This window comes from Festucalex cinctus, chromosome 3 (assembly GCF_051991245.1).
Source record: "Festucalex cinctus isolate MCC-2025b chromosome 3, RoL_Fcin_1.0, whole genome shotgun sequence".
In the NCBI taxonomy this organism is placed as follows: Eukaryota; Metazoa; Chordata; class Actinopteri; order Syngnathiformes; family Syngnathidae; genus Festucalex; species Festucalex cinctus.
In genome coordinates this window covers 6814862-6836779 of record NC_135413.1, presented here as the reverse complement: position 1 = coordinate 6836779, position 21918 = coordinate 6814862, and the positions used below count along the sequence as shown (strand labels likewise).

Genomic DNA, 21918 nt, shown 5'->3' with positions numbered 1-21918 from the left:
GCAGGTTTAGTGAGAAATCTGGGTAAAGAAACCCTGAAAAGTGGGAAACTCTACGTTTTCCGTTTGAGAAAGGGAGGTAACTGAAACGAGAGGATAGGAGGTAACCCTAGCCTGTTTCATATAAAGAGGTAATTTAAGCACTTGGTCAGTTACCGTAGTAACATGGTCCATCAACCTAACCTGGTCGGTAGCAGGTTTTTCACAATGAACCTCGAGTTTTTCTCTGAACCCGCCTCCTTTCAGCCACACACGACAATTCATTTCCTCATTCATTCAGTCCTCTGCAGCGACTTTTTGCATATACAGTAAAACCTCCGCTGACGAACGCTTAAGCTCACGAACTTTTCGCCTCAAGAACATTAAATTCGCGAGCATATAGTCTCTGCTGACGAACTAGTTTTCGGCGGACGAACCAAACCACGCGGTCGAACAGTACCACGGTGGCGGCCACGAGAAGCTGACGCATGCTCACGGCGTCCCAGTTCGTCACCCCCTTTCTTTTAGTGCGGACGTGTTTTGTGTTTGATAGACATTTTGGACCATATTGAGTGTACTTTTGCTATTATGGGACCGAAAAAGACCCCACCACAGGTTAGTGTTAAGCCTAATGCTACGTTCTCACCAAAAGCGAGGGACGGCGAGGGACGGCGGCGCGTTTGCATTGTAGTCAATGGAGTTCGCGCCACTAAAAAAAGCGAACGTGCTATCACGTACCTCAAAAAAGGAGAAAATAGTGCCACGGCTGTTTAGTCCCAGGAAAGAAGTGAAAGTAGTTGACGGTGCTCACTTTTTGTTGCCTCGCTAAAGTGCTCCACTTCCTTGTTCACCAAGGGACACGCCTCCTCCGCTCCGGTGAGCACGAAAGCGCGAATGAGCCGCAACCGTTTCATAAACACTCTACGCGGTGAAACGCTCGCGAATGAAGCGTTCCAGTTCGCCTTTTCGGATTTGGTGAGAACGTACCATAAGAAGACATTTAAGAAAATTACGATCGAGCAGAAGAAGGAGATCATTGAAAAACACGAACGAGGTGTGCGTTTGTGTGACTTAGCGTCCCAGTACCAGTACGCTAAGTCTCCCATTGCTACCATCCTTAAGAACTACCATCACAAAGGTAAATAAAACGACTTTATTATACAGTACAGTTTATTTCTTTAATTACAATACAATAGCACATTATTATACATAAAATAAGGTATATTTTTGTGTAGTTTTAAGGCTTATTTAGTAGAAAATTATGTTTTATAGGGACCTGGGAACGGATTATTCTCATTTTAATGGTTTCTTATGGGAAATAAATGTTCGAAAGAAGAACTTTTCGCCTTACACAAACTTTCTGGGAACCAATTATGTTCGTGAGCTGAGGTATCACTATATACGCCTGCAGTCTATAGAGTAAAGTCTACTATTGTCACGAACATGGCATGTCATTTTGACAATGAACCTATTGATGAAGGTGCCGCTTAATTGTGCAGGGAATTACCGTATTTTCCGCGCTATAAGGCGCACTTAAGAGCCTTCAATATTTTCAAAAGCTGACCATGCGCCTTATAATCCGATGGGCCTTATATATGGATCAATATTGAGTCGCAACATGTCTCGCTGTCAAGACGCTATCGGTGACCCTGCACGATCGGTGACGCGCATGCGCAGAAGATCCCACCATCTTGGATCGCTAGCTAATACTAATACTTTACCTCAGAGAAAATAATAAAACAGCTGTTTATTCATTTTGGGGGTGAATGGAGTTGTCAGAAAGCTGGTAATCTATTAATAAATAATATTAATATTAAAGCTGGTAATCTATTAATAAAGTTTGACTGACCTATCTGACTGTTTTGTTGACATTCCCTTTAGCGCAGCACCATCTAATGGATGCATAACGTAACCCCAGCCTCTACTGTACCGCCTTATATATGGAAAAAGTTTTAAAATATGTCATTCATTGAAGGTGCGCCTTATAATGCGGTGCGCCTTATATCCGGAAAATACGGTAAATATTCGTCAAGACAATGTTATCACACCACATATATCTGGCATTCCGCACAGTTACCTTATTGAGCGATACCGTTTCACATCACAGTTCATCATCTACATGCACAACTTAATCCACCCTTACATTTGCAACATTACCAGACGTAGTCATATGCGCTCACATTGGAGCATGCAGTATTGCGCTCCATTTTCTTTTTTTTAATACCCGTTTGAATCATGTTTTTATATTTCATCTAAGTGTTTTATATTTCATATTAAATGAAGTGCGCTTCTCCCTCGCAGGACCTAAATGAAATGAATAAATGAGCTATCATACGACAGGTTTCCCCTGTAATATTGTGATTGCAAAGGACTTCCCCGTTGCCATGGTGACTCGACGAATCGGGGCTCCATTGAGGCGGTCTTTTAACTCTGGGTGTAAGTTCAGATGCGACTACTCAGCGTTGATATAACTCACTGGAATCAGCTGGACTGGAACCGAAAATGCAGTTTCCTATCTGAAGGTATGTCAACTCGTTGTTCCGGGTTAATCTCATAGTTTTGTTGAACCTCCTTTGTGAAATACACACCTAGGCTATAGTCAAGATGGATAGAAAATTGATTTGTCATTGAACCATTTAATGTTTGGAAAAGACAAAATAAGGGGATCAAGTTTGAAGTTTATCTCAGAATTGGTTGGTCTGTGCGGTAAAAGAAGCCTCGTCCCCCATCCAAGTACTAACCAGGCCCGACCCTGCTTAGCTTCCGAGATCAGACAAGATCGGGCGTTCTCAGGCTAGTATGGCCATAAGCCATTGGCTTATTGATTGGATGTACTGGCTTCTATGGATCTCACTCTGCCTTATCGATCCTTCCCTCCTTCCTCTCTTTAGTTTTTCCTCTGGTCTCTTGAGATCTCGCTAAATTTGCTGGAATTTAGAGGCTTCCGGGGTTGGCGTAAGACTTTGATTTTGTAATCATGGGGAAGGCAGGAAGTGTTTGGTCGGTGCTGGATTTCACTTTGATTTATCTTTCTTTTCTCTTTATTTTTTTCTGACCTTTTCTCTGGTCTCCTGACCATTTAAACCTCACGACTCTGGCAAGATTCTGAAGTACCTGGTTAAGGCGAAGGGTAATGGGATATTTATAAGGCTTTAGGTGAATTAATGAGTATAAATTTATATGTATTTGCACGCACACGCACGCACGCAAACGCACGCACGCAAACGCACACACGCAAACGCACGCACACACACACAAAAAAAAAAAAAAAAAAAAAAAAGAGCAATGATGATAAGACGTTGAATCGGTAAGACTACCGAATGAACAATTCTGCGCTCTTTTAGAGAAAGAAAAAAAAAAAAAAAAAAAAAAAAAAGAAGCCTCGTCCATCTGGTTGTGTCTCGATTTGTCTGTGAGTTGGAGGTTAATGGTACTTTGCATGAAGATTAAGTGTGATCTCTGACAGTTCAGCCTCTGAAGAAGGATTGATGGTCCACTTTAACAGACAACCGACCTTTAGGCATGGAATGTGAGTGAGGTGCTTGTTGATTAATTGTGCGTATTGTGTGGAATCGCCCAGGTCTAAACCGTAAACATAACACACAGCAAACATTCCTACTCATTTATAATATAGTTATAACCCAATATAAATACTTAATCATATTCCAATCTGACGGTGAAAGAAATGCACAATCCTTGATTTTGTGACTACCCATTGGGGAAAAAAAATGATTAATGAATGGGAGGGGCATTATTATTATTATTATTATTAATAATAATAATAATAATAATAATAACAACAATAATAACAATAATAGTATTTTGGTACCTCTCAAGGGCCACCTGCTCTTAGCTAGCTGCTAGATTGGGGGCTGGAAGTAGGGGAGGGGGAACAATGAAATATCTTAATAAATACTGTCTCCAAATACCACAAAAAGACAAACTGACATGTTTGTCTCATCATTCTGATTCTGCCTGTGGATCTCAGCAGGAAATCTGTTTGCTCCAACTGGGGCGCAAACCGGTTATAAAGATGCACTTGGTATCTAGGACAAATTAAGTAATACCTGGCATGTCATTTTTATTTATTTTTTAACTTCTATATAACTTTAAAAAAAATATATATATTAACAGCACCAACATGGGATCTATATATTGCCCTTTAGCACTCATCTAGAATTCTTTTAAGTGCAGCATATTAAAGTCTGTCGGCCTGACTTTCTGTTCTTACTGGCTCTGTAAAAGGTCATAGTGCTGTAAAACTCTAATTTGTCAGCGTAGTGACTATGAGTGAAATATGGCAATAAGGCCATGGGGCTGATTGAGCCCTCTCTACTTTGTCTTCCAAATGGGAGACAGAAAATAATTAGACCAATTTTTGTTCATCTTGGTTGCTAAAGTAAACCACGTCCATGAAATTTTATTATTATTTTTTTAAAGGATGGCAAAGACCATCCAAAGCTAATGGGTTTAAAAATACATTGCTGAAGTTGGTTGTAGTCTGTTTTTTCTTTCAGTGGTCTGTAGGTTATTATTTGATTTTAATTCAACCAGCGCTCATTTTAAATGCATCTTTTTGTATCCATGATTCATTTGTCTCACAGTCTCGGGATAGATACATATTTCAATTACTGATGTCAAAATTTGTCAATTTTCCCTCTCTTGCGATCAAATTCAGCAAGTATGATGCCTCTGAATGACTATCCTGATTGATTATCCTTAATCCTTTGGTGTGGGAGTGATTTGAGAATGATTTTTCAACTCTGATCTGCTCACAAATCCTTGTGTATGGTCAACACAAGTCATGGACTCTTTGATTGACACATTAAACCAAGTGTGTGGCAATTAACATTGCAAAGGGGCCACAAGATAAAACTGGAACGGTTGTCAAAGGCCAAGCCAACATGTTAACCTCAACTTTATTTTCAATATTATTTTTAATGTATTTTTTTAACTTTATTTTAGAAACACATATTGCATACATATGGAATTTGAAATAAGAAGTCATGGAATATAGGGAGAAGCAGAAGCAGGCAATTGACCTTTCGCAAACTCCGCCCCCCAAAGGAGCATTGACCAATCACACATTTAGCAACCGTTGCTATGTAAGCATAGTCCGTCACGCTTTACTCAGCTCTCGATGACGTCCATAGTCTGATTGATTTTATTTGATGGCTTCCGAGACTGCTAACCACCATAAAACTTTACCGAATAAGAGTGACAACCATTAACAAGCTCCGGACCTCCAAAATGATGAAGCGGTGTGCCTACAGAGTATGTAAATCGGACTGTGCTAAGGTAAGACTATGCTAACTCTATCGGGCTAACTAGCTAGCTGTAGTGTAGTTTGCTTTCGGGGCAATAACAAAACGATATCAAAGAAAAGAACGTGTGCTACAGCCGTCCCGCTATAAATGCTTGATCCGGGGGCCACAGTGAAATAAAGGCATATCGGTGACCCAAGTCGGGCGTGCCATCCATCCCATTAAATCGACTTTGTTGCTTCCCCCAACCACCCCCCCTTTTACCACGTATATATACATTAATAGAATGTCATTGCCATCTAAGTTAAGCTTGTTCAGTCAGTGGTTAATGTTAGTTTAATGTCTTCTGTTAGCTTTTGCAGTTGTCTAAATGTGGCGAGCGGACGTTAACACAAAGCTTCGTCAATTTTGGAAAACTTAGCGTCCTAATAAGTGCCCTGAGCTTATCTTGTTTTAATTTTTCATGCAGCATTTTGTGAACGGACACCCGTCTCCGGAGTATCCCAACCTTGTGCTTGCTGTACAAGTGTTGAACCAGAAAAGGGAGCATCTCGAAGGCTGTTAACCTTAACTAAATCCATGGCTAGGGTGACATAAATATTTTTTTTTATGATGGACAAAGAATAACAATGACTGATCTGATGCTTTCAAAGACAACCCCCCCCCCCCCCCCCCCCCCCCCCCACACACACACACACACACTAATGTTTAGCTAGCTATAAACACCGAGGTTTAGCTAACTGGCTGACCTAACAGTAATCCTCATATTTTAACAATACTAGACTAATATAAGTAAGAAAACTTACCCGGCAGTACAAGAGCACGACTGGTCCATAATGCTGTGCTGGTTGCATCTGAAGTATAGGTCATGGGGTTTTCTCAGATTTAGCGTGCCTCCTGTATGTTTCCCCTTCGCTGGATAATTTAATATTATGACTATAACCCTCCACTGCATATTGTAAACCTTTTTGCCCCGATCTGGAGGATATTGCACTGGTATTGCTCCAAAAGAAATCACTAATACACGCCGGTGTAAGTCTTCCCGTTACGGCTTGTGCTGTCGGAGTCGCCAAGCTTAACGGACTAGCAACAGTAACTAAGGGGGGCGGAGCTTATGCGAAAGGTCAATTGTTTTGAGGGAATGTGACATGTTTTGCCAGGGTGAATGGATGAGGGTGGACCCAAGAGCAAGTGAACACAGATTGGGAAACAGGACTTAAGAACCAAAGGGGAAACTTTATTGAAACAAGTTATGATAGGTGAGGGGACGAGGACATGACCTGGGGTGACTGGACTGGGTGAGAGGACGAAGACAGGACATGGCGTGACTGGACCGGGCGGGAGGACGAAGGCATGACACACTTGGCTTGACGTGGACAGACTTGGCAGAACGTGGATAGACTTGACAGGACAGACCTGGCAAGACGTGGACAGACTTTGCAGGACGAAAGAGAGAGCCACTTCGCTTGGAGGGGGGAGAGAGACACTTTGTTTGGAAGTGAGACACTTGGCTTGGAGGTGAGACACTTGGCTTGGAAATGTGGACAACGTGGGGAAGACTAAGACGAGGGAAACTTGACACCGTCTAGGGAGACTTCACAGGAACTGAAACAACTAAATACTGGGGTAACTAGACTGAGCTGAGGGATAACTTAACACACAACTTGGCATAGATGAAACCAACTGACAGCCTCTGAAGCCCAACTTCAGCATGGTCCCCTGACATAGACAATGATCCCACATAGACGAGACAAAACTCACAGCCTAAATACACCAACACTAATGAGAAACACCTGGGGAACACAATAGGGAGAGGGCCCTGACTGGTCAACTCACACTGAGAAAGGAAAATACCCACAGGTGGACCTAATCAGACGTAACAAGACAGGGGAAACACAGGAACACAAGACAAACACACACTCACCAAAATAAAACAAAACCCAACTCAAACAAAATTGAAACACAACAGAATGCTTGGTGAATGTTTAAAAAAGAAAAGAAAAGAAGAAATCATTCCAAATGTGTTTTTTAATTTGTTTTAGTGGGCCATAAAATATGATATGGAGGTCTGTGTCTGGCTCCATGGGCATTGAGTTTGACACCTGTTTATTTCAGTCAGTCACATGAGTTCATTCATCATTTTTACTTAAAACAAAAACTAAATGCTACTGTAATTTAAGATCAGTGGTGTCCAAACTATTTGTGGCCATTTGGGACCTGCCATCCATTTTTTAACGGCCCAGAATAAAATGGCGTTTGACACAACCCCCAAGGCGAGTAAAAAAAAAAATAAATAAATAAAAATGCAGGCGGGCAGAGTGAGAAGGTAGGTACAACTACAATAATACAATTTATCTTCAAAGAACAGTGGTGAATAAATGTAATTCAATATCAGAAGCAAAAGTAGTTCCCTGCACTTTCTGTGCAGTGTCAAGGTCCGATTTATGACGATATCATATTCTTGGTCCTCAAGTAAAAATGGACATCTTACTTCAACTTTCTCTTGTTTTGGTTGTGAATGTGGAGATGGGATCTGACTGTTGCTCAGTGCATGTGTGGATCCAGTCTATATTAATTACCTAGAAAACATAAACAACATATAATTACTTGATTGATTGACTTAAGCGTGTTTAATAAATTAAAGTTTCATCATTTTAAAGTGACCCTTCTATTTTTCTATATGGCCAATGACCATCAAATAAAAAAAGTTTGTACACCCCTGGCCTATATCATTCTAGATGAGTTGAACACTAACACGTTACTTTTAAAAATGTAATTATAACATCCTTAATAAATGTGAAAAATAACTCGCTGTCCTTGTGTAAAATGTGATTCAGTATTTTAGAGGGTGCCCCGCGGGTGCCCCTCAGTCATCGCTGAGATGATCGCTCCTGTCTGCCATGCCATGCACGTGACAACTGACAAGAAGGTGGTGGTCATCGTTACTGAAGCTATCCGGTTAAGTGAAATGATCACACATGGTCCTTAATTGAGCCGCAGTGATTCTAAAAGTCCAGCAATGAAATGGTGTCACGTGGACTGTATGCCGTGGAGAAGAGGAGTCCACTCTCGTGTACCTTCGCTGCCTCCTCCTCCATCTCTCCGCCTCCTCCTCGTCCTCCCTCCACCGTCGCTCCCCCTTTCATAAATCCGTTGGCGGTGGTCTGCCTCAACTATCCAGCGCGGTGCCGGTGTGAGTGCATCTGTTATCGCGGCCAAGTTGGCAGCTGGCGGCGAAACTCGTCTAGTGTCTCTCCCCCCCGGCGTTCGAAAGTGGAATTATGAGCAGAGCACAGGCTGCTTCTGTCGACCTGTCCTGAGCCCGTGACCGTTCCACACCGTGAGAAATTTCCACCGAACACGATGGAGACTGGAGTGCGCATTTTCTTGCTTTTTCTCCTCCACCAGGTAAGAATGCGAGCGCGTGTATGGGTGTGCGTTCAGTTCACGGTGGCTTTACAAGTTTGTCCCGAACATGCACAAAGCGCATTGTGCTTCGAACTGCCCGTGTTGTGTTCATGTACATTGTGTACCATGTCATTGCAAGTTCTTAGCAGGTGAGACTATCTGCATTAGTCACGTCATGTAGACCTTCTGTATTACAAATCAAGACAAGAAAAGAGATGAAGATGGATAATTAGACAGGGTGTGTGCAGCTCATTGCTCCTCAGCCCCTGTCCCCATGCAGTCACATCTACATTCCACTCAGACACCAACTTGAACGTTTCTTTGCCCTCCACCCCTACACCACCTCACCCTCGCTCTTTCTGGCATAGAGGAAAGAGAAGAACCAAGTGAGTGAGGTGGCGGGGGCTGTCAAAAGAAGCGGAAAGTAAGAGGGAGTTATAGCTCGGCTTCTCTATTTGTTGCATCCCCCTGGGTATTTCATTCGCTCCTCACAGAAATAGTCTCTTGGGATGCTGAATAAAGACTTAATTTCCCACTGTGATAGAGCCACTCGCCTGTTTGATCTGATCTTATAATGAAAAAAAAAGAAAAGAAAGCCACCCCCCAGGTGCTTTTGGAGGGCTGTTATTAATGCGAGAGGAGAGGAAAAACTGATCTCGCATCAGTTCTGGAAGTTCAATTCTCAGGTTTGCTTGCATGAAAATGACCACTGCCCTGACATTTGACCTCCAAGCTAATAGTTGAGCATACACATCAATCTCCTGTGAAACAGCTACCTGCACTTTACTCCATCTGTGGACACGAACAACTGCTCTTTTTCAAAAACAATATTGTTAAGTTTTGACTTATGTTGTCAGAGACTTTTAAAGCAACGTTATTAATATATACTTTACAAAACAATTACCTGAGCACATTGTGTATTATTGTTCGCGAATACATTTTTGTTTGTTTCTAACTTTTCCACAAAATCTATATTTTTTAACACTTTTGTAGCTCAAAACATGCTAGATTTGTGGAGAAACAAATAAGCGGCCAGCTTCACATTAATAGATGACTTTTATTTTTCCTGAGTAACAACTTACAGAAAAATTTGTGTAGCTCAAAGCTGAGCTGTGTTCTTTTTGTTTGTAATATACACAAGTTTTATATTCATATAAAACTTGAATTAAAGCCCTTTGAGACTTTTGTGTGATTAAGGGCTATATAAATAAACTTGACTTGACTTGACTTGAAGTGGAAAGTAACTTTAATCCACTCCTCAGAACAAATTTCATTCTAATCAAAATTGTGTGTGTATATATATATATATATATATATATATATATATATATATATATATATATATATATATATATATATATATATATATATATATATATATACACATTTACATATATTTTTTATATTACCATACATACATTTTTAAGACAGCTGTTGAACATTGTCTCACTAGATTGCTTGTTGTATTAAAATTTATGGCTCAGCAGTTTAAATAGAAACCGTAAGCTCCTTGATAAATCAACATAATTCCCAAGTAAATTGTATAATTACATGAATCACTTAATCAATCCATAGCGCTGCAATCTATATGTTCATATCTTTGATCTGCTATTGACGAAATGCATGCAAATACTCTTCTACTTGACTGCACCAGGATTGTAAACCTGTTGTCTTCTTCTTTCACATCTCATATCAATACTGAGTAGTCAAAACAGGATCAAAAGAGATTATTTATAGAATCTGTTATTGTAAAGTCCCGCAACGCAATACACGCATTTTCATCTTCTCTGCGATGAATCCTTGTCTCTTTTTTTTTTTTTTCCCCCAAATGAAAAGCTGAGTAGTCTCAGTGCGCGGAGCAGCGGTTCGGAAAATGCTCAGCACAACTGGGAGCTGCAAGTGGAAAAATCTCTCCCACTTCTCTTTTTACCCTTCCGAGCCTGATTGCTATTCAAATTCATTTGCCCCTTTTTGTCTATCTTGCGCATCCCACCGATGTTTCATATTTTTAAGACTTAATGATTTTAATCACAGTTTAAATCCTGCGCTTGCGCTTGGGTATGGTAAGATTTGGACTTTATAGGCATGCTGCTCAATGGACTGTTAAAGGTCCTGTTTAAGGTGTTGCATGCACAGTGTGGAGAGAGAAATGGGCTGTGTGATGGGGAAAGAATAATTCAAAATGGTTCTTCTTGGATGGAGCTGACCTAGCAGGTGACATACCTACTGTGTGCACAGAATCACAGACACAATCATATGAAAAACACTCACTCTTCGTTACCGCTCACTCCCATTTTGTCATTTTCGCTACATGGTTCGAGTAACTCCAAGATGAAATGGCTATACTGATGCGAGTCTGATGTCATCAGAAATGCAAATAGCACGCCCACGGTGAGAAGGAGAAAGAAATCAAAGGTGCCTAGATAATTAAATAAGAAGAAGAAAAAAAAAAAAGATTGCCGACGGCAGCCAGTTTAGTGATGCCAAGGTTACCTGCTGTGTGCACATTTCACATGTTCAGTAAGCAACGAGCAGTTCAATATGGGGCACTTGAAGGTACGTGTGAATGTACAAGTGCAGGAAAATGTAAATGAGTAAATCCAGCATAAGAGGCTGTTAATGGTTTTACAATGACAAAAAGGCATTCGGCTTCCCGCATCTGCAGCAACAGGTGCGACTACGAATGCGTGTCTAGTTTTGGTTCAGAGCTTACTATGACATTTTTATATCTATATGCAGTCATATATTACAGTCTTATATCAAATGCCAAAAAAAGGATGTTCAGTCAATATGTGCACCTTCTGCTTTCCTGTGGTTTCCCCACCATGAACCTCATCCATGTAACCAAGCCGTGTCCATGTCAGGTCACAATGAATCATTTTCCCGCAACCTCTGGCAGCTTATTCCTCCTGAGTGCGCTCGTGTGTGGGATCCGTGTCCTTTCAGACCTGCCATCTGACTGTGTGCTTTTTTTTTTTTTTTTTTTTTTTTTTAAATAAACTGTTTGGCTTGTTATAATGTATCTTGGTTACAAAGGAACAGTGATGAACTACAAAGGCTTATGATGATGTTAATGAGAAATGCCAGTCATTATGGTGGGATGAAGTCTTTCATCCTTTCAACTCCATCTCCACATACAGTACTAGGGATGTCACGATAAGGGCAATATCGTGATATCGCGATATTAAAACACAATATCGTCGTCGTCATGTTCACAATATAAAAAGGAACACATTTGTTAAAAAAAAAAAGTCAGGTTCATTTCCATTTGTGCAGTTCTAGCACCCTCTAGTGGCTAGTTTATTAGTGCAATTTAATTTTCATTAGGGATGTTTTGGCCTTCTATGTTTAATCTATGCTAATTGTCAGATGTAGGGGAACCTAATTTGCTTGTGAAGCGATCAATGTGTGCTTGCATTACCAAGTAAGTGCCTCAATATTGTTATTAGAGATTGTAAGGTGGTTTATGTACAAAAGCACAATATTGTTTTTTTTTTTTGTATGAGCTCTCTTTTTTACAATATTGTGATCTTTTTTAAATATCGCCAACGCCCCCACAATATCATGATAATTATCGTATTGTGACCTTCATATCGTGATAATATCGTATCGTGATGTTTGGATATTGTTACATCCCTATACAGCACTGTGGATACAGTTCTGTGCCTTAGCCTAGATTGCTATTTGATACCCAAATAATTCTATTATGCAAAGGCTTAGGAATGTTGTTTAGGGACGGTCGATACCACTTTTTTTTTTAGACCGATACCCTTACCCATACTCAAAAATTCAGTTCTCACCGATACCGATACAAAGTGCTGATCCCATTAGTATGATACATAAAACTTCCAGAAAAACTGACATATATCTATTTTTTTTAAATGACGTATATTCTAACTATAGCAACTTGCCTTAAAATGTAATGAAATTAATGGCAATTTTTTTCAATTTGCTCATAAGTCATTTTGCATAGAGCACACAATAAAATAAATTTCGAAAAATCCATAAATAAAATGAAACACATAATCCAGTGGCCAGAAAAAAAAAGTCCCAATCAAAATATGTGGTTGCACACCTTTTTTTTTTTTTTTTTTTTTAAGAATACAATGAAGTCCAAATAATTCTATTCGGGGTTTCAAGTAATTTAGTAATATCTAACATGTTAAGAAATCCTCATGCATTTTAGTGTGTGATGTTTAATTTTATCTTGTTTTGAAATCCATGCTTTTAATTTGGAAGGCTGTTCTGTATTTCCGTTTCCTGTTTCACATGCTTTTAATTTGGAAGGCTGTTCTGTATTTCCGTTTCCTGTTTTACGTTCTCCATTCGTCGTTCATCTCATAGCAATGACGACTCAATGATGAGGGCACCGTTCTATTTTTAGCACTGCAGCTTGACGACGTTAACGAGCAATTAAGCGCGCAGCAAACGTAAAGCAATTAAACACGCCGAAGTTACGTGAGCTACACACATTGAACCACAGATATAGGTGATATTACTCACAACAAGAGTACTTATTCTCAGTAATGCACATGAAATTGCACTGCCGGTGGTAATGCAATGAACAAGTGTTACCTTAGGAAACGAAACGGAACAAAACCTTTCCCCCCAGTCTTTTTGACAGTTCCTGACTGAAATAAGGCCACAAGAGCGGGAGCTGGTACCAATATCAATATCCATCGTGAGTACCGATACCATGAAATGTGTCCTGGTATCAGCCTGACACGATACCTGGTATCGGTACTCGCACATTCCTATTCAAGGTCACTTTTTTTTCAGACCGATACCAGTACGAGTACTCAGCTCTTGAGTAGTCACCGACACCAATAGCACTGTACTTTTGATAGTACATCACATCTCCCACCCAAAAAGAAACAATGCCAGCTCATTTTATATCCCAATATAGTATTTTTCCTTGAAATTGTACTGGTATCGGTCACCATCATGAGTACCGATATTTTGAAATAAAGTATCGTCTCAAAACTGATACCTGGTATTAGTGTTGTTCCGATACCGTTTTTTGGCCCCCAATACCGATTCCGATACCCAGCTTTGCATTATCAGCCAATACCGATACCATAGCGATACCTAAGGTTTTTTTTCTCAACATGAAAAAACCGCCCTGCCATTGGTTCAGAGCATTCAAGGGCCAATAGGATATCTAAGATCGGCATGCAGTGAACATGTCACATATCAGTGAATGTTGTGCACGAGCAAGACACAAGAGGCTGCGTCCGAAATCCTATATTAGCGTTGGAATTAATGGTATCAGCATGTTAATTGTGAATAGTCGGCGATACCAATACCACTGTTTTGATGCAGTATCGGCGCATCTGCAGTTACCAATATCGGTATTGGAACAACACTACCTGGTAACGGTACCCGCTCATCCCTACAAAGAGAATGTACAGCATGTGTATGTTGAATTGTTAATAGCTATTAACAAAAGGGAAAAACACTGGCAAAACCAGGCAATCTATTACAAGTATGAGGTACTATTTATTATGAGCGGTGCCAATTATACATGAGCGACTTAAAGCCCTGCTGGATGCTCTTTTGCTTAATGATGAGCAGTCGGTATTTAACTAAACAATAAAAAATGAATGTGAATCAAACAAAATCCTAGCTTGTAAGAGTTAGGTAATCGTGGAGCATCACATGGATCCCTAGCTGTCCTACAATGAAGTGTTTTCAATGTCAAAAAGAAATAAAAAGTCCTTTTTTCGGCAACATAGTAGCTGTGAGCTGGACAAATTCATTCTTCAATGAATCGATTATCTTGGCCATTCATAGCATCTACAGTGGAAGTTTTTCCTCTTGACGGGAGAGCTCTAAGTGGGCTGTTGTTTACCTGCAGCTTCCCTTGCGAGCGTTTTTGAGCATCAGTGAGCTGTGATATGCTATAAGGTGAAACACTTTCTTAACTCCGTCGTGGGAGGGTGTGACCTTTTGAAGGGGGGAAGAAAAACAAGACTTCTTCCATCTTGTAACCTTTGACAAAAGCTACCTCCATCGCCTGCGGGGAGGGAGCGAGTAGAGGAGTGGAGGAGGAGGAATGAAGACAGTGAGAGTAATAATTAAAGTAAATATGTCCCCTCAGCGTTCCATTAGTATCTGCCCGTATTCGTCATAAGTGGCCTAATTATGCAAAACGCCAATGGACATTGCGCGGTACGATCATAAAACATGCCAAGTGAGAGGGGGAAAAAATAACAGCGAGAATGCTGGGTGGATTAATGGCTTATTTGTGAGGAGCTAGGAGAGGACATGACGGATTTGAAATTCATGTGTGAAGGACAGGGCCGTGAAATGGCGTGCTGTTGCTCCAGTTGAATCACACTTTCATCTCAGGTCATTGTCCTCTTGTCAATTTTGTTGTCAGACAAGCACATGAACAAGCGCACGATAAAGGTGACATACTGTACAAGCCAAAGTTAAAAAAAAAATAAAAAAAAGATGAAATGTAATCCCCTGAAAATCGTGTGAACAGATTCTGACTTCGCACCCCTTACGCTGTCTCACACTTTTGTCTCCTCCAGCCACCTGTGACAAACAGCCTCTGTAATCCATTGCACATATTCATGAGGCGCTCACCCTCTCTGTTAGCCTGTCTTCTTTCCACATCCAGACATCCACATCCAGTATACTCCCCATCTTCTGCTGCCACGTGCACACGTCTTCATATGGCAGGTGGTATGCTTTTTATTTATTTATTTATTTATTTATTCATTTATTTATTATTATTATTATTATTTTTTACTTACTTATTTATTTTGATAACTCTCTGCATGCCGTGTTGTTTGTGCGTAAAGCTGCCAGCAACACACGAGGACTATTCATGTAAAAGACATGCATGGCAGGTTAATTGGGCGCTCTGAATTGTCCCTCAATCTACAGGGTTTCCATTTCTTCCAGAAGAGTTGTTTTGCATATAATAGTAGCAAGCAGTGAAAATGCAAGGTGCATTATCCCCTTTCCATGTAGTGGGCAATTGTTGGTGGGATGAATGTGCTCATCATGAGGCAGACTGTTTTTTCCACTACAGATTGCAATGTTGAAGATTTAAGAAGTCCAGTGGACTGTATGTGACAAAGACCTTCTATTGCATATCCTCTCTCGTTGTTGGGAGGCATTTTCTTTCCATATCTTATATGAAAAAAGTCAAAAAGTTGATAAGAAGGTCCTATGAACAAAGAGGTTCTGGTTCAAGAGGTACAATTCCTCTAACTGACTTGGGGGGGAGATAAAAGATTGATTAATCATACTTTTTTTTTCAAAAAATACTTAAAGAGGAAGTCAACCCATTCTATGCAGACACACTAGTTGAAACAGTATTCTGATGAATATTGTGTTTGTGGAATATGACAAAAGCCGTGAAATCCACCCATCTTCATCCACTGGCTGTCGATTGAAAATGACATCACAGTTGCTTAGGTCAATCATGGCTCAGCTTGTGAACGCGTATCACATGACCAAACACAGACGCAAATAAGGTTTTAACTCTTTATTTACACAACTTGACTAAACGAAAAACGAGAATGCATCGAGAATCACGAGACACCAAGCTCCCTTGGGCTGTGGGGCACAGAGGAACAGAGTTAACAGAAGCAATAATCCGACAAACACACTTCTCAGACAGCTACTACAGACAGTGAATCGATATGATTGGTTGTGACTAAGTAAAGGATTAACTCATTCACTGCCTTTGACAAGTATACTTGTCAATTGTATTTTTTAGAGCGGTGCTAAATGGGGGCGAATCTGAGCATGCTCCACTGTAAATATCAAACTTGGAAACAACTTTACTGATGCCCAACCACCGGTAGATGACATCATTGCCCCATTTTATAGGAAATAAACACAGTTTCAGAGTCCATGGGAGAAATGGCTGTATTTTGGCAAACCTACATTTTTCTGCTGTCAATTATAAAAGAACGGGACGGGACAAAAAGTAGGGAGTCTATTCTGTTATTTGGTAGATTCGGTTTATATATAATTATTGAATGTAATATCACGTGAGTATTGGAAATGTAAAAATTTTCTATAATGACTGGCAGTGAATGAGTTAAAGATTGACATCACAGAGCTCCTGACATCACATAGCTGCCACATAACTTAAAACCAGTTGAAACTAGATGCCGTTACATCAATTCCAGACACTTGACCTCAGTTCAAATGACCAGGTAAAGGATTAAAGATTCTTGACATCACATAGCTCCTGACATCACATAGCTTAAAACCAGTTGAAACTAGATGCTGTTACATCAATTCAAAACATACACTTGTTACATCAGTACATAAGAGACACTTGACCTCACGGTCATGAACCCAAACTTAACAGGTCATGAACCTGAGCCTGGAGTGACCCAGACATAACAAGTGGAGCACAGAAAACATTTTTATCTCGAAAATTTTGGGGTTGACTTAATTTCCACTATTAGAACATATTTTGAATGCAAGTTCAATGTTTTGAGCTGCTGTTTTGTATTGAACAGAAGAATGCTGTCCAAAGGTGTTGTGCCATAGAGGAGGTCCATGTGGATAGAGTAGTGTTGCAGTCAAGACCACACCAACTGAAACCAAGACATTCTTGAGACTTGAGAATATCAAGACTGAGACAAGACCAAGACTATGTTGCCTATCAAAGAAAAATCACCAAAAAAACTGCAAAAATTACCAGTATCATTGTTTTCATCAGTAAATGTATGTATAAATATACAATATGTATATGACTAACTCATATTCATTCAGTGTTACTGTACTGACTTTGTACTAGTTAGTTCATTACGATTAACCGTGGTTTTTAAATGTCAGTATTATATAACCGCATCCGTTCAACAACATCCGTTATTTCCGCTCACAAAAGCTCTTCTGTTTCCACACAGTCCATTTAGCGGGCGCATAACAACACAGGGCTCAGCTTTGAATGCACGGGGAGAGTTGCGTACCCGACGGCTGGGTTCCGAGACTGTCTGGACCAGTCTCAAGACCAAGACCTATCTTGAGAACTAGAAAACTAGGCTGAAGCGCAACTTTTAATAGCTCATGTGATTCTTCTTCTTCTGAAAACTGCTCCTGGTTTTAGAAAAAAAACACCACTCCATCCTTCATTTCTTTTTCAATTGTTGGTCACAAAAAGAAATGAAACAGCACAAAACATCACTGTATTCCATAATCAATATAACAGACATGGCTGATCACCAATCAATTGCCCCGCAATTAATCAAATTCTTAAAGTTCAAAGATAAAGATTTTAATGATTGAAAACTGACTCGAGCGGCACGGTGTTAGTGGTTAGCACGTCCGGCTCCCAGTGATGAGGACGCAAGATCGAGTACAGGCTCCGGCCTTCCTGTGTGGAGTTTGCATGTTCTCCCCATGCCTGCGTGGGTCTTCTCCGGGTACTCCGGTCTCCTCCCACATTCCAAAGACATGCATGGCAGGTTAATTGGGCGCTCTGAATTGTCCCTAGATGTGCTTGTGCGTGTGGATGGCTGTTCGTCTATGTGTGCCCTGCGTTTGGCTGGCAACCAGTTCGGGGTGTACCCTGCCGGTAGCCGGTAGCCGGTTGGGATAGGCTCCAGCAACCCTGCGACCCTTGTGAGGAGCAAGCGGTTAAGAAAATGGATGGATGGATGGAAAACGGACTCACTGACTCAATTCAAATTAGGGCACAGTCCTTCTCAAAGCCTGCTGACCTGTGCATGTCATTTCTAATAAACTGATCCACTGTGATTGTTTAATTTTCCTTAAATTAATCTTCCATCTCGTACCAAATGGTTCTCACTGTTTTATTTATCAGATCATACAGGGTTCATCTCAAGTGCAAATTCTGACTTGCAGAAAGTAAACAGGGCTTCATTTGAAATGCTTGCGGTAGCCGAGAATGATAAATCTTATCTTTAAAGCTTGAGATAATAGCTACACGCATCATTATCACCTTGACTTTAAAAGCTGCGATGTGCCTTTTTTTTTCAGGTGCAAATGTGATTGTGATGTGAATGCTTTTGAAGCCGCCACACACACTTTTGCATTCTCTCCCGTGCTTTGTTCAGCAAGTGTCTCTGTGAAGCAATCACACCCGTCTCTGTTGTTAAACAGAGCTGAGTGTTGAGTACTCGAGAAATCACTCCAGCAAACCCATTTCATCCACTTGTTTGTCTGTGCACTGTTTCGAAGAAAGCCATTTTTTCCCCATCTCATTATCTTAGTCAAACCCATTACACACACACCCTTCTTGCTTATGAATCTCAATGTTTTGCTTGGTAGAAATGTCACACAGCTCAACATTTTTTTATTTCTAATTTCGTCATGTGCTTTTCTCCGTCACATCTTATAACTGATTATCCATGTCGAACTCTTGAAAAACTCTTTTCTTCTTACATGCTGTACCAATGGTGTTGCCTAGGTGGCGACAAAGTGCCAGTTATTCTTTTGAAGACTTCAGCAGCATAGGTGCCACTCAAAGATCATTCTAATATGGAATTTCAAAGTTTCAAATGAGGTGTGTACTTTTTTACATTTCCATGCGTGTATATAAGACTGAATGGACTCTGTCAAGGCGATTCTTTTGAAGGCATTTAAACCCCTTAATTTCCCTGTCAGGTAAATGAGTCTCAATTAGCATTGCACTTTCCATTCCATGTCAGCGTGTTAGGGGAATCAAGGAGACATTAACGGACTTTTTCTGGTACCGTAAGACTCACTCAGTTCAGCTGCCATCAAAAAGACTATTTACAGCAGTGGTGTCAAACATAAGGCCCGCTGGCCGGGTCAGGCCCGCAAAGGGGTTTAATCCTGCCTGCGAGATGATTTTGTAAAAATAAATAAATAAATGAATAAATAAATAAATAAATAAATACATACATAAATAAATAGTAGTCGGACCAATTAATCATCTGGCCACAATCAAAACATATTAATTGGTAATTTCACAAGCAATCCTCAGATCAGCAGTGCAACTTGTGGGCAAAATACAGGACTTGTGCTTGGGTCCAGTTCTGGCCACTCATGTTCAGTAATTAGGTCGTGACTGACAAATTATGTGATTTTTTTTTTTTTTCCACTGAAAACACTTAGCAGTGAGTGTTTTACACCAAGATCCCTGTGAGATAATGAGAGCCTAGCAAAAAATGAACTTTATTGTTTGCATCAACTGTTCAGAGTATATTATCTCAGTATTGTGAATCGTAAATTGCAGAAGTTAGGTTTATATTTCACATAAATTGTTTTTTTTGTGTGTGTGTGTTTTTCTCATTTCATTGTTGTTGGTTCTGACAACATGATGATGCAGACTAATCTTTAGTATCACTTGGAAAGATACCGTATGAGATAAAATTTATATTCACATATGACTGATTAAATCTGCATTTAGAGATTATCTGTGTCATGTTGCTGGGCTCTCAGTGTGTTTTCCTTGTCTCACAGTGCCTGATTAATGAGAGGGGCGTGTCCCCTGCACCACACCTGCAGTGCATCACCTATTAGGCCTTCATAAGGACTGGGACTCCTTGCAGCCACTGTCGGGTCGTTGTTCCGTCTGCTCACAGCCATCGTCTAGTGTTTCTACTGTTTTTCGCCTTCGCTAAATTATTATAGTCCAAGATTCTCGATTTTCATCTACGTAAGTTTTGCTACGTCTCTTTTTGTTCCCACTTTTATGTGCCGTGTTTCATAGTTATAGTAAGTTGTTGCTTTCTTGTGTTTGCGGTTTGTAGCCTTCGGGTCTTTTTGTGTTGTGTTAATTTCCCTCCTTGCAATTTGCAAGCACTTTTTGTTAACCTTTTTCCTGGCTGTGTCCAGCGCTTTATGTTCATATTCACGTGTTTTGGTGAATAAAACCTCTCGCTTACTCCTCTGTGTTCTGTGATTCTGGGATCCACTCTCCGGTCGCACCGGAACCTTAACAATCTGACACTTATTTCATACTAATTGGTACAACCGTGCGCAACACACTGTTGTTTTCGCCCTAGAGAAAGAAAATAACGTGGAAAACTAAGTACGCAGTGAAAAGTAAACGTATTCAATTTACTGTCGGTGTGGCAACACAAGATAGCCGCCGCCGGCTTTACTTCTCTCTTGGCATGAGCAGTCCATCGTTATTTTTTACATCCGTGCTGGGTCAGACTGCGAATCGTTGATCTGTTTTGAAGCTTTGAGCCAAGACAGCGTCATAGCATTTTCATTTCATTTTCTTAACTCGAAGAACTTTGGCTGTAAACATGTGTTCGGGTCAGCTAGCATCTGGCTAGCACCACGTTTACAGCGAGCGACTTGAATGACGTAAGCACACTGATCGTTTTAAGCACAGATATGTTTGACGACTGGAGTAATAGTGCGCTTTGTCATGTGATGAGCGCACGGAATCCATACTATATGTAAGTCAGTGGATGAGGGGCGCTTGGCGGAAATAGCTTTTTGGGATCAAAACAAGCATCGTCAAGCATACCGGAACGCTGATGGTACGTTCTTTGCACGTTGAGAAGTACCTGGACGCTCAAGGGAGATTTTTAGAAGTGCCGGAGCCCCGTACCGGTGCGTTCCGGTCCACTTGAAACACTGGTTATTAGAAATTGTAGGTTGTTTATATGCATTGCTGTTATGTACAAATGTAAAATGTTGTGCTGTTTTAATATAAGCTAATTTAAAAAAAAAATATTGTGCATGACCTTATTTTATATCGCCAACCTCCCCACAATATAATTATCGTATCATATATATATATATATATATATATATATATTAGGGGGGTCACGATTTGCCAACTCCACGATTCGATTTAAATTTCAATTTTGGGGTCACGATTCGATTTTTTTATTTTATTTTTGATTTTATTTTTTTTGCGCTCCCCCACTTTATAACACAGAGGCATATGCTTCTGTAGGCTAAGGCTAGTCTATGATCATTGGTTCTATTCATTGTACAGTAAATCTTATTTCAAAAGATTGGCTACATATAGGTGATGCAATTTCCATTATTTTTGTGTAAATTTAAGTAATATATATTTGACATTAGGCAGGAATGATCAAATTCAAAGAATTTATTTACAATATAAAGTTAACCGTCTTGTTCTTACTGAAGTGTAAAATAAATAAAAAAACAAAAACAAAAAGTCACAGAGGGTGCCTGCCATCTATTGACTGTTTTTGGTTACAACAGTGTGCTGTGCATTACTCTTAAAATAATGTGCAATGTGCAACAACAAAAAATATATTGTATCCAAAGTCATGGAACAAATAGAGCCTGAACAAACTATATCCCAACAGTTACA

General features: G+C 40.2%; 1 protein-coding gene across 1 annotated transcript in view; it reads left to right on the top strand.

Moving 5' to 3' along the window:
* The first annotated feature begins 8313 nt into the window (after positions 1 to 8313).
* Positions 8314 to 21918, top strand: part of cdh13 (cadherin 13, H-cadherin (heart)) — a 511818-nt gene continuing 498213 nt past the window's right edge. Inside the window, exon 1 of the mRNA XM_077515574.1 lies at positions 8314 to 8648. Coding sequence (XP_077371700.1) covers positions 8604 to 8648 — 45 coding nt within the window. The 5' untranslated portion in view covers positions 8314 to 8603. The remainder of the gene's footprint in view (positions 8649 to 21918) is intronic.